The sequence below is a fragment of the Chanos chanos genome, chromosome 15 (genome assembly GCF_902362185.1).
Source record: "Chanos chanos chromosome 15, fChaCha1.1, whole genome shotgun sequence".
NCBI classification, from domain to species: Eukaryota; Metazoa; Chordata; class Actinopteri; order Gonorynchiformes; family Chanidae; genus Chanos; species Chanos chanos.
Window position 1 is genome coordinate 4,727,447 of NC_044509.1, and position 12,235 is coordinate 4,739,681.

The 12,235-nt window shown below is 44.6% G+C and overlaps 1 protein-coding gene across 1 annotated transcript in view; it reads right to left on the minus strand.

The window, feature by feature from the left end:
* The window catches only part of LOC115828850 (scavenger receptor cysteine-rich domain-containing group B protein), a 12,262-nt gene extending 691 nt beyond the window's left edge, over positions 1–11,571 (minus strand). Inside the window, 11 exon segments of the mRNA XM_030792948.1 lie at positions 444–521; positions 1,840–2,154; positions 2,601–2,669; positions 3,423–3,500; positions 4,040–4,348; positions 6,552–6,620; positions 7,112–7,202; positions 7,204–7,415; positions 8,459–8,497; positions 10,030–10,062; positions 11,454–11,571. Coding sequence (XP_030648808.1) covers positions 444–521; positions 1,840–2,154; positions 2,601–2,669; positions 3,423–3,500; positions 4,040–4,348; positions 6,552–6,620; positions 7,112–7,202; positions 7,204–7,415; positions 8,459–8,497; positions 10,030–10,062; positions 11,454–11,571 — 1,411 coding nt within the window.
* Positions 11,572–12,235: the final 664 nt, after the last annotated feature.

Genomic DNA, 12,235 nt, shown 5'->3' on the forward strand with positions numbered 1-12,235 from the left:
AAGATAATAGTCTTGCCTGCGGCGGAATTGCTGAGTCACAGAGGGGAACGGGCTCTGTCGTTTTGAGGGCTTATTAAATTACACTGAAAGGCAATCATATTCCTCATTCTACTTTTCACAGTCTGCTTTCACTCTGCGCTCTGGCCATTACAGGTCTGATGTTAACTGTTTTACAGCGTGTAATGCGAAAGAATGCGGGGACAGCCCACCAATCAAATATTCAGACTTTTGACTAATGGGACTGCCGTGCTGTGGGGGGGGGGGGGGGGGGGGGAGTCATTTGACCAGCCTGAGAGCCATGCTTTGTGTTCGAAAATTAGTAGCTACTGCCAAAAACATTTGTTTACGCAGTCCTGCTGAGTTTGAAAGGTCTGACAGGAACTCTAATGGTATTGAAGCTAAACTCATGTAGCTGTTAAATTTCATATATAAATGTCTGTTACCTTCCACTGGGGCCCTGGTTGTGGTTATTCTGTCCGTCACGGGAAAATCTCTGGACATTACAACAAACGGTTGAGGCGCTGAAAGACAGAGATAGAGAGAGAATTAATGTGGGAACAGTTTTGTCTGACAGTACCATTATTCATATTAATATGAGTTTATTGCACTACTAGAATTTATCTATTCCTTTCCAAAAGAACACTGTGTAGTCAACACAGTGTGCAATTATAAATGTTTTATATTACGCATGAATTTTTACTGTATGTCGAACTGCCATTTGTACAAGAATGATTGTAGACCAACACTATATCTAATACAGAAAGACATGGTGGCATAATGAACATGGATTTTCATTTTCTTATATTCATAAACCTTTAAACCGGCTTTCTGAATAATAGATTATTTCATGAACCAAAAGAGGCATAACATAACTGCATTATAGTTTGAGAAGCAATTTAAGAGGAATCTAGAAACAATAACTAATTTTTTTTTCCCCTCATATCTGTGCTGTTCTCATTCTCTTGTGAATTGTCAGCTTGATTTTGCTTCATCTTTATAGGCTGCCTATATAAATGCAAGACACATGCATGCATATATTTATGCTTAAGCTCCTCCGCGTAGCCTGCTCTGCTCCACGGAGCCTCTCCTGGCCCCTGGGCCTGCACTGATGGTGATGCTCTCTGACTCGACTTGATTTTTCATAGAGTCATGGCTGACTGCCTCTACCAGAACCTCAGTCTTACACACACACACACACACACACACACAGAGAGAGAGAGAGAGGCATCTACTCAGCATCGGCCTGCAAAATGTGTGTGTGTGTGTGTGTGTGTGTGTTTGTGTGAGACAGAGAGGCAGAAAGAGATGGTGGCATCAGCTTAGCTTGTTTCAGCAGTACTTTGGATCGGGGCTCTCCCTCTCTGGTTTGTGTTTGTGTGTGTGTGTGTGAGTGTGTGTGTGTGTGTGTGTGTGTGTGTCCATAAAAGGGGACTATAGTGGATGATAACCTTAGGGGAAAAGACTTTATGAATGAGAGAAAGACACGGGTTTAATTTTAGAGCATGTGCACGTGTACTGTCTTCTATGTACGTGTGTGCGTATATGTGCGTGCATGTATGTTAAAGTATGTATGTGTGTGCATGTGCATGTGCGTGTGTGTGGTAGTGCACATGCACATGCGTTTGTGTGTGTGTGTGCAGCCTTACACACGTTACATGTGAACAGTGAACAGACAGCAGAGTGGTGCAGCTCTCAGACTAATATAACCACAGATTAATTTTGCATGGACACTCACTGCGTACATCCGGACAACGCTTCTCTCCCTGAGCGCGCGCGCGTGTTTAGAGTTCTCTTTGTTTATTTTTTTGGTACGAGTCGAAATGTAAAAACCCTCCTTACGCGAGCAGATGACCCCCGCGTCCTCGTGGTGGCCGCAGTTGTGTTGTCCCCAACCCAGGTGAAAGCAGTCCGCCAGCTGCGGCTCGTTGCCTTTGCAGTCCACGTTGTCCAGCATGATGGGCCCGGAGCCGTAGCCGAAAAACGCCAGCTGCTTGGCGGCGATGGCCGGGCCGCAGCCCAGCTGTCTGCACACCACCTGGGCGTTGGCCAAATCCCAGTCGTCGTCACACACCGTCCCCCACACGTTCCTGTAGTACACCTCCACCCTCCCCTGACAGGTACTGTTCCCGTTGGCCACGCGGATGACTGGCCGCGCTGGGGCGGAGGGACGGGTGGAGAATAGAGGAGGAGTCGACGAAGGAGAAATGGACACAGAGACACATATGAAAAAGACGGGATGGACGAAGCAAAGAGAGGACGATGATGAAATAACAATAATAATAATAACTGTAACAATAATGACGATAATAATAATAATTGTAGTGTGGAATATTCCGAGAATTAGATGAGTTATAAAAACGAATTTTAAGAAAAATTGTTTTTTCAGTCCGGTCTTTGGCAATTCCAAATACATCTGTTTACAGAGCTCCCCTTACGGCTCCGGAATCGGCTGATCAGTGGCCATACGGGCGGCTGATAATTTGATGCAGATGTGGTTGTGTTGAGGATTAGGTCGGGGATTAAATAAGGCTGCTGAAACGGTCGAGTTCGTTTGAATTGGGCCGGGGAACCCGGGGCTGTTCTGCGGTTTGGAGCAGTACCTCTGGTGGTGGGGGCAGGCGTGGGTGGTGTCGTTATCGTCTGCGTGACCGGCGTCGTTACGTGTGTCACTGAAAGAAATCGAGGAGAACCAGACGTTTTAATCCCGGCGTAATTACAAACATATGAAGACAAATAAGGAAATTGCAAAGGCTGACAGGAGTGTGTTGTATGAGATTGGTTTTTCTGGGTTTTTTTTTTTTTTTTTTTTAAGTCCGCCCTCTGCTGGACACTACTGGCAGTGCAATAGCGCTCTGTTGCTTGGCAATTACTTTACATAGCGTGTTTGTCACAGAGAGAAGAGAGTGTGAGAGCAGCTCTGAAAGATTATACTGAGAAACAGTGAGAGAATTCCAGGGTTGCAGCCTGAACTTTTCATGATTTCATTTGTTTTCACCCTTTTTCATTCAGCTCATGTTTAAAGACAAGTAAATATAACTAAAAGTATCTGTCTCTACCTGAATGTATTCATATTTTCCCTTGCTTATGTGTATTTTACCAGAATTCACCTTCGTTCTTTTCAGATTTAGTTTAGTAATTTAACTTGCCTGGGTTGAATTCCTTCTTTATTAGTTTGTTTCTCGCTGTGCCAAGTCAGTTCTCATATTATATCAGAATAACTGATAACTGTTATTTCGATATAACACGAGTAGGTAACCGTAGTAGCCTGATCCTGGAGTTACCTGTACTGACCTGTTTTTACCTGCGTTAACCTGAGTCTCTGTACATCTGCCCTGTATCCAGTGTGCTGCCTGGTTGTGTGCGGATATGTCTTTACGTAAGTTCAGTAATGTCAGTTAAGGAGTTTGCGTTTTCTCTTGTACCTGCTGTGCTCTCGGTGAAGAAGAAGCCTCGCGGTAAAGACTCAGTGTTCACAGGTCGAGTGGTGGTGGTACCGGAGCCTATGGAGAACACACAGCGGCCTGTCAGATGCTGCTCTAGTGTCCCACCATTCTCAGTGACAGTGGAGGTATACGTGTGTATGAGTGTGTGTGGATCTGGGTGTGTGTGTGTGTGTGTGTGTGTGTGTGTTTGTGCATGCATGCCTGTGTGTGTGTGTATGTGTGGATCTGGGGGTGTGTGTGTGTGTGTGCGCGCATGCCTGTGTGTGTGTGCACATGTGTGTGCGTGTGTGTATGTGTGGATACGGGTGTGTGTGTGCACATGTGTGTGCGTGTGTGTATGTGTGGATCCGGGTGTGTGTGTGTGTGTGTGTGTGTATGAGTAGATCTATGTGTTTGTGTGTGTGTATGTGTGTATGTGTGGATCTATGTGTGTGTGTGTGTGTGTGTGTGTATGTGTGGATCTGTGTGTGTGTGTGTGTGTGTATCATCACACGATGCCTTTCTTTTCATTACACAACAGCAACAACAACAACAACAACAGCAGAACCCTCCCCTGACCTTCCTTGTGTCGTGCAGTGTCTGTGACTGACCTGAGCAGATGACCCCAGCATCCTCATGGTGGCCACAGTTGTGAATCCCCCAGCCCAGGCTGTAGCAGGTGGACAGCTGGCTCTCGTAGCCGTTACAGTTGACGTTGTCCAGCAGGATGAGGCCGGTGCCGTAGCCGAAGTAGGCGTTGGTGGTGGGCGTGACGGCCTGGCCACACCCGATCTGCTGGCAGACCACGCCCGCGTCTTTCATCCCCCAGTCGTCATCGCACACAGTCCCCCAGCTGCCGCGGTAAAACACCTCCACCCGTCCCTGACAGTGGTCCTGTCCGCCCACCAGTCGGATCGTACCATCTCCTGCAAAAACAGGGGTGCTTTTATTGCTAAAAGAATATGTCTGGAAACCTCACAGGAGTTGGGCGCCTCAACCGTCTGCTGTGAGTGAAAATAAAACATAACCCATGTAAACTACACTAAACTGAGAAAATACTGAGAAAAAAACATCTGCTTCAACTTGATGTTTAGTGTCTCATCTGCTATTTTATGTCAAAAGTCTTGTGTGTGTTATTCAGAGCTGATTTGTGGCATCTGAGTAATCATTAGCAGTCCTGTGATGTGATTGGATGACTTTAGTGGTTCGTTCTGTTCTACCTCTTCAGTCTAGAAGTCCTTCCTCTTTCAGATTTAAAACATTATTGGCTCATATCCTTTGTTCAGGGTCATCTGTGTTGACAGACGACACTAAAATTTAGGTAATATAAAACATCTGGATCGGAGCCAGACCAAATAATTCCATGCCGCAGTGGGTGTTGGCGGATGTACAGGTAAATTTACACCACCTGCACCCCATCCTACACCGAAAACAAGCTCCGCTTTTAAAGGGCTACTGTTACACTGGACACATATGTTGACATCTCTGTGGTTTTCTTCTCTTATTCTTTTAAAGCAAAGTTACCACTGCACAGAGAAACGGAGAAACAATGCCTGCTCTCATATTGCGTATAAGTATGTTCCCAAGAGACCAACGCCTCATCAGAAGAGTCCTCTGCATAAAGAGGGTTCTGTGAAGCTCTTAACCAACTCCCAGAGCGGCCCGTCACCCTTTTTCGACTCTAAGACTATACGTCACTCTATTCTCACACACAGGGGACTGGCCTGGAGACAGAATGACCTTAGCAATAGGTGTGACCCTCCATAAATCACAGAACTCTTCACTCGGGTCTTTGATCTGGCTGCCAAACGGGGGATCGTTTCCCTGAAAGCGCAGAAGTATCCCGAGACGTTTCCATTCTTCAGACGTTTTTTTGTTGTGTTTTTAAACTTTTTAAACTTTTTGGTTTTTCTTTCACAGTTTGCGTCGCGTTGCGTTGCATTGTTATGGTGGGGTTTTTTTTCTTCTTGTAACAAGTTGGATTTTTCTTGCAGATTTAAGGTCTGTTCTGAAAGTTGTTTGATGTATTCCGAACACGCCGCGTCATCTAGTTTCTCCAGCTCTGTACGTTATGTGAATATACAGACAGAATTCCACACCAAGGGCTGCTGCCACTCCAAATTTTATACAGAGTTTGCAGAAGATCATATTTCCCCTGGCCTATCAATCAAAGTTTCACTCTGCTGAGAGGTCACGGGGGGGGGGGGGGGGGGGGGGACGACTTGACAGCTTTTCAACCTTCTTGGCCTCAGATATAGATTTAAAAACAGATGACTCAGTCATGCTAGGGTTCCTGATTTATGTCCAGGATTCCTTTAATCTGTCATAAATAAATTTAGTGATGGGGAGGTCGGTATTACAATAACGTATTTAGTGTAGGCAGTCCACTCCAATGATACACACCTCACACCGCTGGGGCGAAATGAAGACAGAAGGGGAGATAGTCGTTTTGAAAGATAGTTTCCCACTACCTCATGTGTGGCTGCCGTTCTTTTCCCTGGTCTTTGGTTTAGGCTCTGTTCTTGTCTTGATTTTTGGTTTGTGATGTTTTTGATGACGGTAAGAAATAAATGCAATGATGGTTTGATCCTGGTGGAGCACGGAGCCAAGAGTGCACGACCTTCACATCCATAAGCCCTGATTTCCAGGGTTTCAGGTTGCTGTCAAGTCAGCTAAATTGATCTGTTCTCAAGACAAAGACAGGTTTTGGTTTTCCTGGTTCAGTACTAGTCTTGAGACTCCATTATTAACGCCATTAATCACAAAACCTTGGCTTTTTTCTATTTTATTTTCTGTATCTCGCTTTCTTTTTCAGCCTGTCCTCTGTGTTTCTCACAATCAAAACAAGGCAAAGATCTGGTCTCTGGTCACCTTGACCGATGTTAGACCCATAACCGACGTCAAGGCCTCTAAACTCTTACAGATAATGGCGGTTTTGATGATTTTACCTAAATTTTGGGCTTTCCCTCATAAGATGGAGGTGACGAATCTCTAGGGTCCTGACCAAGGGCCCTGCTCTTAAAATTATGTCTGGGTAAATACTGCCCCCCTCCTCCCCGGTGAATATGACTCACAGTGGCATTAATTTACCCTGAGAATGAGTCAGGTCAGACGACAATGGTAACTTACGTAACCCAGCATTTCTCCTTGATGGTGTGGTCGGTCCATCGATACCTGGAGGACCCACCACAGACAAACCTACAGAGAGAGACAGAGAGAGAGAGAGAGAAAGGGAGAGAGAGAGAGAGAGAGATGCATTGAGAGAGTGCTATTGACTTTACATCCTGTGATTAATGAATAACCTTCAGGTGAATCCTGAGGGGAGGTCAATGATGTCACCACCAAAACTCCACATTTTTTTCCCTGGCCAGTCACACTTTTATTAATAATCCATATCTTTTGAGCATATGTACCCATGTAATAAGAACACCATTTCACTATTTTCACAGCTTCTAATGTTCTGTCTTATGTCAGAATTGCAGCAGAATTGGGGGGAGGGAGGGCGAGTTAAAACAGAACAGGTAAAACACAGAACATGCAAAGAGGACCAAAAAACCCTCACATTCGCATAAAAATTCCACATACATAATGTTAAGAACTTGCAGAACTTTCACCAGTTCTAGAACTTTCACCAGTTCTCTTTCAATGGGGGGGGGGGGGTGTTCTGCTATTCTCATGCCTGTTCTCACCTTTACAGATGACTGCAACGTCCTCGTAATGGTAGCAGTTGTGGATGCCCCATCCAAGACTTCCGCACTGTCCCAGGTCCGTCTCTCCCCCCCCTGCAGTCCACGTTGTCCAGCAGGATGGCGCCGGAGCCCTGGCCGAACCTGGAGCTGCTGCCCACTGCCACGGCCAGCCCACAGTTCAGCTGTCTGCACACCACGTTGGCGTCCACCATGTCCCAGTCGTCGTCACACACCGTGCCCCACGTGTCGTTGTGCCGAACCTCCACGCGACCCTCACAGCGGTTTCTGCCGTTCACGAGCCGCACTGTTCCCAAGGGGAGGAAGATCCGTGAAGTGTTAGCATGGAGGCGCGGTAACAAACAAAAAGAGTGCAGTCCGTAGAGAAGATTGTTGTTTGAATGAACAGGTATGGAATGAAGGCTGAGTGTTTTACAGCATAAATTGGCCGGTTTAGTGGTTTTACAGGGTAAGGCCATGAAGACCCAGTTCTAAGGTGAACCGGATGTTCAGTGTCAAAAGCTCCGACTCAACTGGTTGGTTTGGAGACGTGAATATTGAAGTGGATATTTAGCATGAACGCGTGAATGCCACCTCTGCGATGCTCGAAGTTCGTTCATTTGTTTCCTTCCTTGCCCGTTTTTGGCTTGTCACAGATATAGTATCACTGATAAGGTTACCTATTGGTTACCAGTTTCATCTGTTTGGAGGGGTTTTTTTTCTCTAAATGTATCACTCTCACTGTTTTGTTCTCAACATGTGCCAGTGCATTCTGTAATCTGGAGACCGCATGCAGTCTGAAAGAACCTGAGTGTGAGTGTGTGTGTGTGTGTGTGAGTGTGTGTGTGTGTGTCTGCTAAAGGAAGCAGATCTGCACGTCTCTGATATAATGATAGCTAATAGCATCAAGAATCCGACTAAGTTTCTAATCCTTCCCAACTTTAGGAATAAAATAAGTCTAAATATGACACATGACTCCTAGAGACAGGACTGCTCGGCCAGTAAGTTATTGAGGGGATTTGGGAAACTGAGAGCAGGGGGAAGTGACCTTGTTTTTTTTTTTTTTTTTTCTTTTTTTCTTTTTCTTTTTTTTTTTTTTGCCTCGGAGGCTGGAGCAATCCTCCACCTGCTCTCTTTGTTTTTTTCCATCCTTCTCTACATGATTTTTTCTGTCCTCTCTCTCCTGCCCTACCCAAACAGGTACAGTGTGTTTGTTTTGTGTGTGTGTGTGTGTGTGTGTGTGTGCGTGTGTGTGTTTAAACAGATATGTTGTTTTTAACACAAGAAGGTGTGAAAGATCGTGAGAGAGCCAGGGAGGCCTTTGGAGACCACCTTCCGAGATTGGCTTACCTTGAGACTGAGGCAGCATGGGGACCTGTGTGCTATTGGCTGAGAAAGAGAGAGGTGTGGGAAGAGGGGGAGGGTGAATGACAGAGAAAAAGAGAGAGTGAGGGAGAGACAGAGAGAGAAAAAGAGAAGGGAAGGAGAAAAGAGAGAAAAAAAAGAGAGAGAGAGAGCAAGAGAGAGAGAGAGAGAGTTAAGACTTTGGTAAATTATTTGTTGAAAGGAAACTGTTGGCCCACTGTGGACCCAGTAGCTGGATATCTTCTCTATCTATTTTCCTGTAATTTTAGACCCAGCCTGAACTGAAACAGGAAGCCAATTTAGAGCAGGCCATGGCCGTGGGCTTACTGTATGACAGAGATATGTACAGGAATGATGTGCATGTTCTGAAAAAATACAATCAATGAGACAAGACGTTAATGCTTAATGTGCCTTAACGCAAACGGTTTATGTCCTCTTCAGTACAGATTAAAAGGTACACGTGTTATAAAGCCATTCAAGTTCAACACACTCATTTGTCTTGAAAAAAAGACAAACATGACTGATCGTGTGATAGTTTGAATACTGTGCAGACTTATTCAACTCAACATGACATTGCTACTAAACCATGATGGACAATTATTCCACTTTCCATCCGTCTTATGGAAGCTTACAGGACGGTTAGGTCAGCTTTTACAGAATGTTCACATCCTTACATCACAATTACATCTATTCCTTTCCATTGGGAATGTTGTTTTGCCCAAACAATTTCCACCATTTTCTTGCAAAAACAGGTTTCATCTCCTGTACTGCGTCGACACACACGTGGACTGACTGCTTTGTTATTTATTTTTGTTGTTGTTGTTGTTTGTCAGGTTTGTACAGAAAATCTATGAGGGTGGAGGGGGGGTAAATTTTAACTGATTGGTAGGGGACACATGAGAAACGGTGTTATCCTGACTGTTTGTGTGTACTGAGGACAGAAGCATTCACCGGACCCTACAGAACTACGTCCCCATGCCCCGAGTCCACGGTTTTCTGTTACACCCCCTCACAAAGAAAGCCAGGGTTTTTTTTTTTTTAAAAAAAGAAACAGAATAAAAAAGAAACCACGCCATCGGAAATTTGGGTCAATTCACAGGCTTCTCCACTCATTAATGGTAAAGACACTGAAACCCAAAGCCCAGTGAAGACACATACACTAATGCCTCAGGTATGTGGGTTAGGCTAGATGAAGCTTAAAGAACAGTCATATACAGTACCAGACAAAAGTTTGGACAAACATTCCCATTCACTGGTACTGTAGTCATATAGAGTCTGCACAGCACGCCCAGAATGGACAGATGAACTGTATGGACATAGACATGTTATATGGTGTCATGGTGGTTTTTATCAATGATTTCATGGAGACTGTTTGGGGAAAAAAAACATTCAAATGTATGACAATGTTTAGATTTTTTTTTTGCCTTGAATTTCAATTTAGTAACTCATTAGAACTTGTGTGAAACAGCCAACAGTTATTACTTCTTCATGCTCTTAGAATGAAATGAGGTTAATTCAGAAAGGAATTAAGAAGTTTTTCTTTCATATATACTCACTGGAAACTGCTCTTCTTGACACTGTGAGATCGCCTGTGAACAAAAAAAGATGACGTAATTAAAGAAGTATACAAACACATAGGTGAAAAAAAAACTCCCATCAGTCACATCAGCAAGACACTGACCATGGAGAAGAAATCCAAACGTGACATGACCAAAAAAAAAAAAAAAAATCCCATCTTTTTGCTTCATCCCAACTTTTGCCCGTTTCGTCAGTTTCACCATTTCAATAAAATTAATTAATCAGTTCATTTTTGCACTTCAGGTGAATTGTGCTACTGTGCATTCTACAGGAGCCGCACGTGTGGCTGTTCCCATACACACAGAGACCCTCTCAAATGTCATATTCCCCTTCTCATGACCAATAACCCAACCCCCCCCCCCCCCCCCCCCCCCCACCCCCAACGCCTTCATAAGACACTAGAGATCCGCGTCTTTGAATATGAGACGTAACACATTGAGAGAGAAGGCCATGAGATCACCCAGTACCAGGTCAAAGCTGTTTGACTTCAGCTGGACCTGAATGTAGTACTTGACTAATCTGTTTTTCACATTCACTGGAAAATATAAACTGAAGTTTGAGACAGAAGTTTCTTCATCAGAAGATTACAAAAAAAAACTAGTGGTGGCAGACACCACTAATGTTTTCAGTGAAAAACCATATGTGTTTTCAGCCCATCTTTAAAAATATCTTTGAACACGTTTTTGGACGTGCTCGGATGTGTTGTGTCAGTGATTAAGCACCACAGATTTAATTGACTCCAAATTTTTTTTTTTTCTTTCATCCAAAAATCACAGAATTTCGAGACACCATCTGCAAACAAGATCTGTCTTTTAACGACGGTATAGAGGATGCTCACAGATGAAAAACTCCCCTCATCAAACAGAAAAGCCATCATTAGACAGACTTTTGTGCCGTTTTTATGACAGTGGCACGGTGAGCGGAGTTCTGCCCGTCGCCCAGACGACAGACAGATCGGCCCGGAGGGGGACCGTCAGACACCGCTGTGAGTGGGGGAGCGTTGCTGGATCTCTACCCAATCGCCCCCACCCACCTACTCATCTTGCAGGTGGATGAGCGCCCAGTCCTCAACCCCCCCCCCCAGCACACACATACACACATACAAACAACAAGCGCCATCAGAAGACTGTCTGTCCATGTACTGTTGGTACTTCTCATATCAAACAAACACATGCCCATATTCACACTCTTAGAATAATAATTACTATGTACTTATCACCAGTGGAGGATACACAGTAAATTATACAGATATACACAAAGAAACACGCAGTGTTTGAAATCCACCTACGTTCTTTTCATCAGTGGGAGGTATTGCTGACAGCACACACACACACACATACACACACACACACACACACACACACACACGCACACACACGCACACGTTACATTTCTGACTTACCAAACTGTAGTAGAGCGGTGACGGTCAGCATCAGTAGCGATGTCAGAACCGAGATGAGAATGCAGGTGACAAACTTCCAGCGCCTGCAGACGCTGTCCTGAACCCGCTGGTCTCGCATGGCAGTCTGAGCGACAGTCCACCTGAACACCGTCTGGGACACACACCCAAGTGCACACACACACACACACACAAACACACACACACACAGACACAAACATACAAGTTCTGTAAGTGTACACCTCTGTGTCCCACACTATCTATATATTTCTTAGTCTCTTCTGCTCTCTGTTTACTTTCTCCCCTTTTCTTTTCTTTTCTTTTCTTATGTTTTTTCTTTTTTTTTTCTTGGTTTCTTTTAAAATGTTTTCTATTGTGCTGCAACAGGTATTTCCATATTTCCTAAAATACTCTCTGCAAATCCAACATGACTCGAGACCTACAAACAACAGCACACACTGCGGGGACTGTTGTTGGGTGTTTACCCTTATGGCACAGGCTTGAAAAAAAAAAACAAAAACACAATAACAACATCAGCATGCCCAGGGCCTGTGGGCAATTGGTTGTGTTCTGTATTGATAGAAGAGCAGTCAGCCCATGTGACTGGCACGAGAGTACAGATGACTTGTTTTTTTTCTATTTTTTTCAAAACCACTGTCACTGCTAATGACCGCACGTAATGACATTCTGCAGAGAGCACCAGTCATACCAAGGTGAAGGGTGACACAGGGTTTGGAAAACACGGTTTGTGCGTGTGTGTGTATGTGTATGTGTGTGTGTTTGAG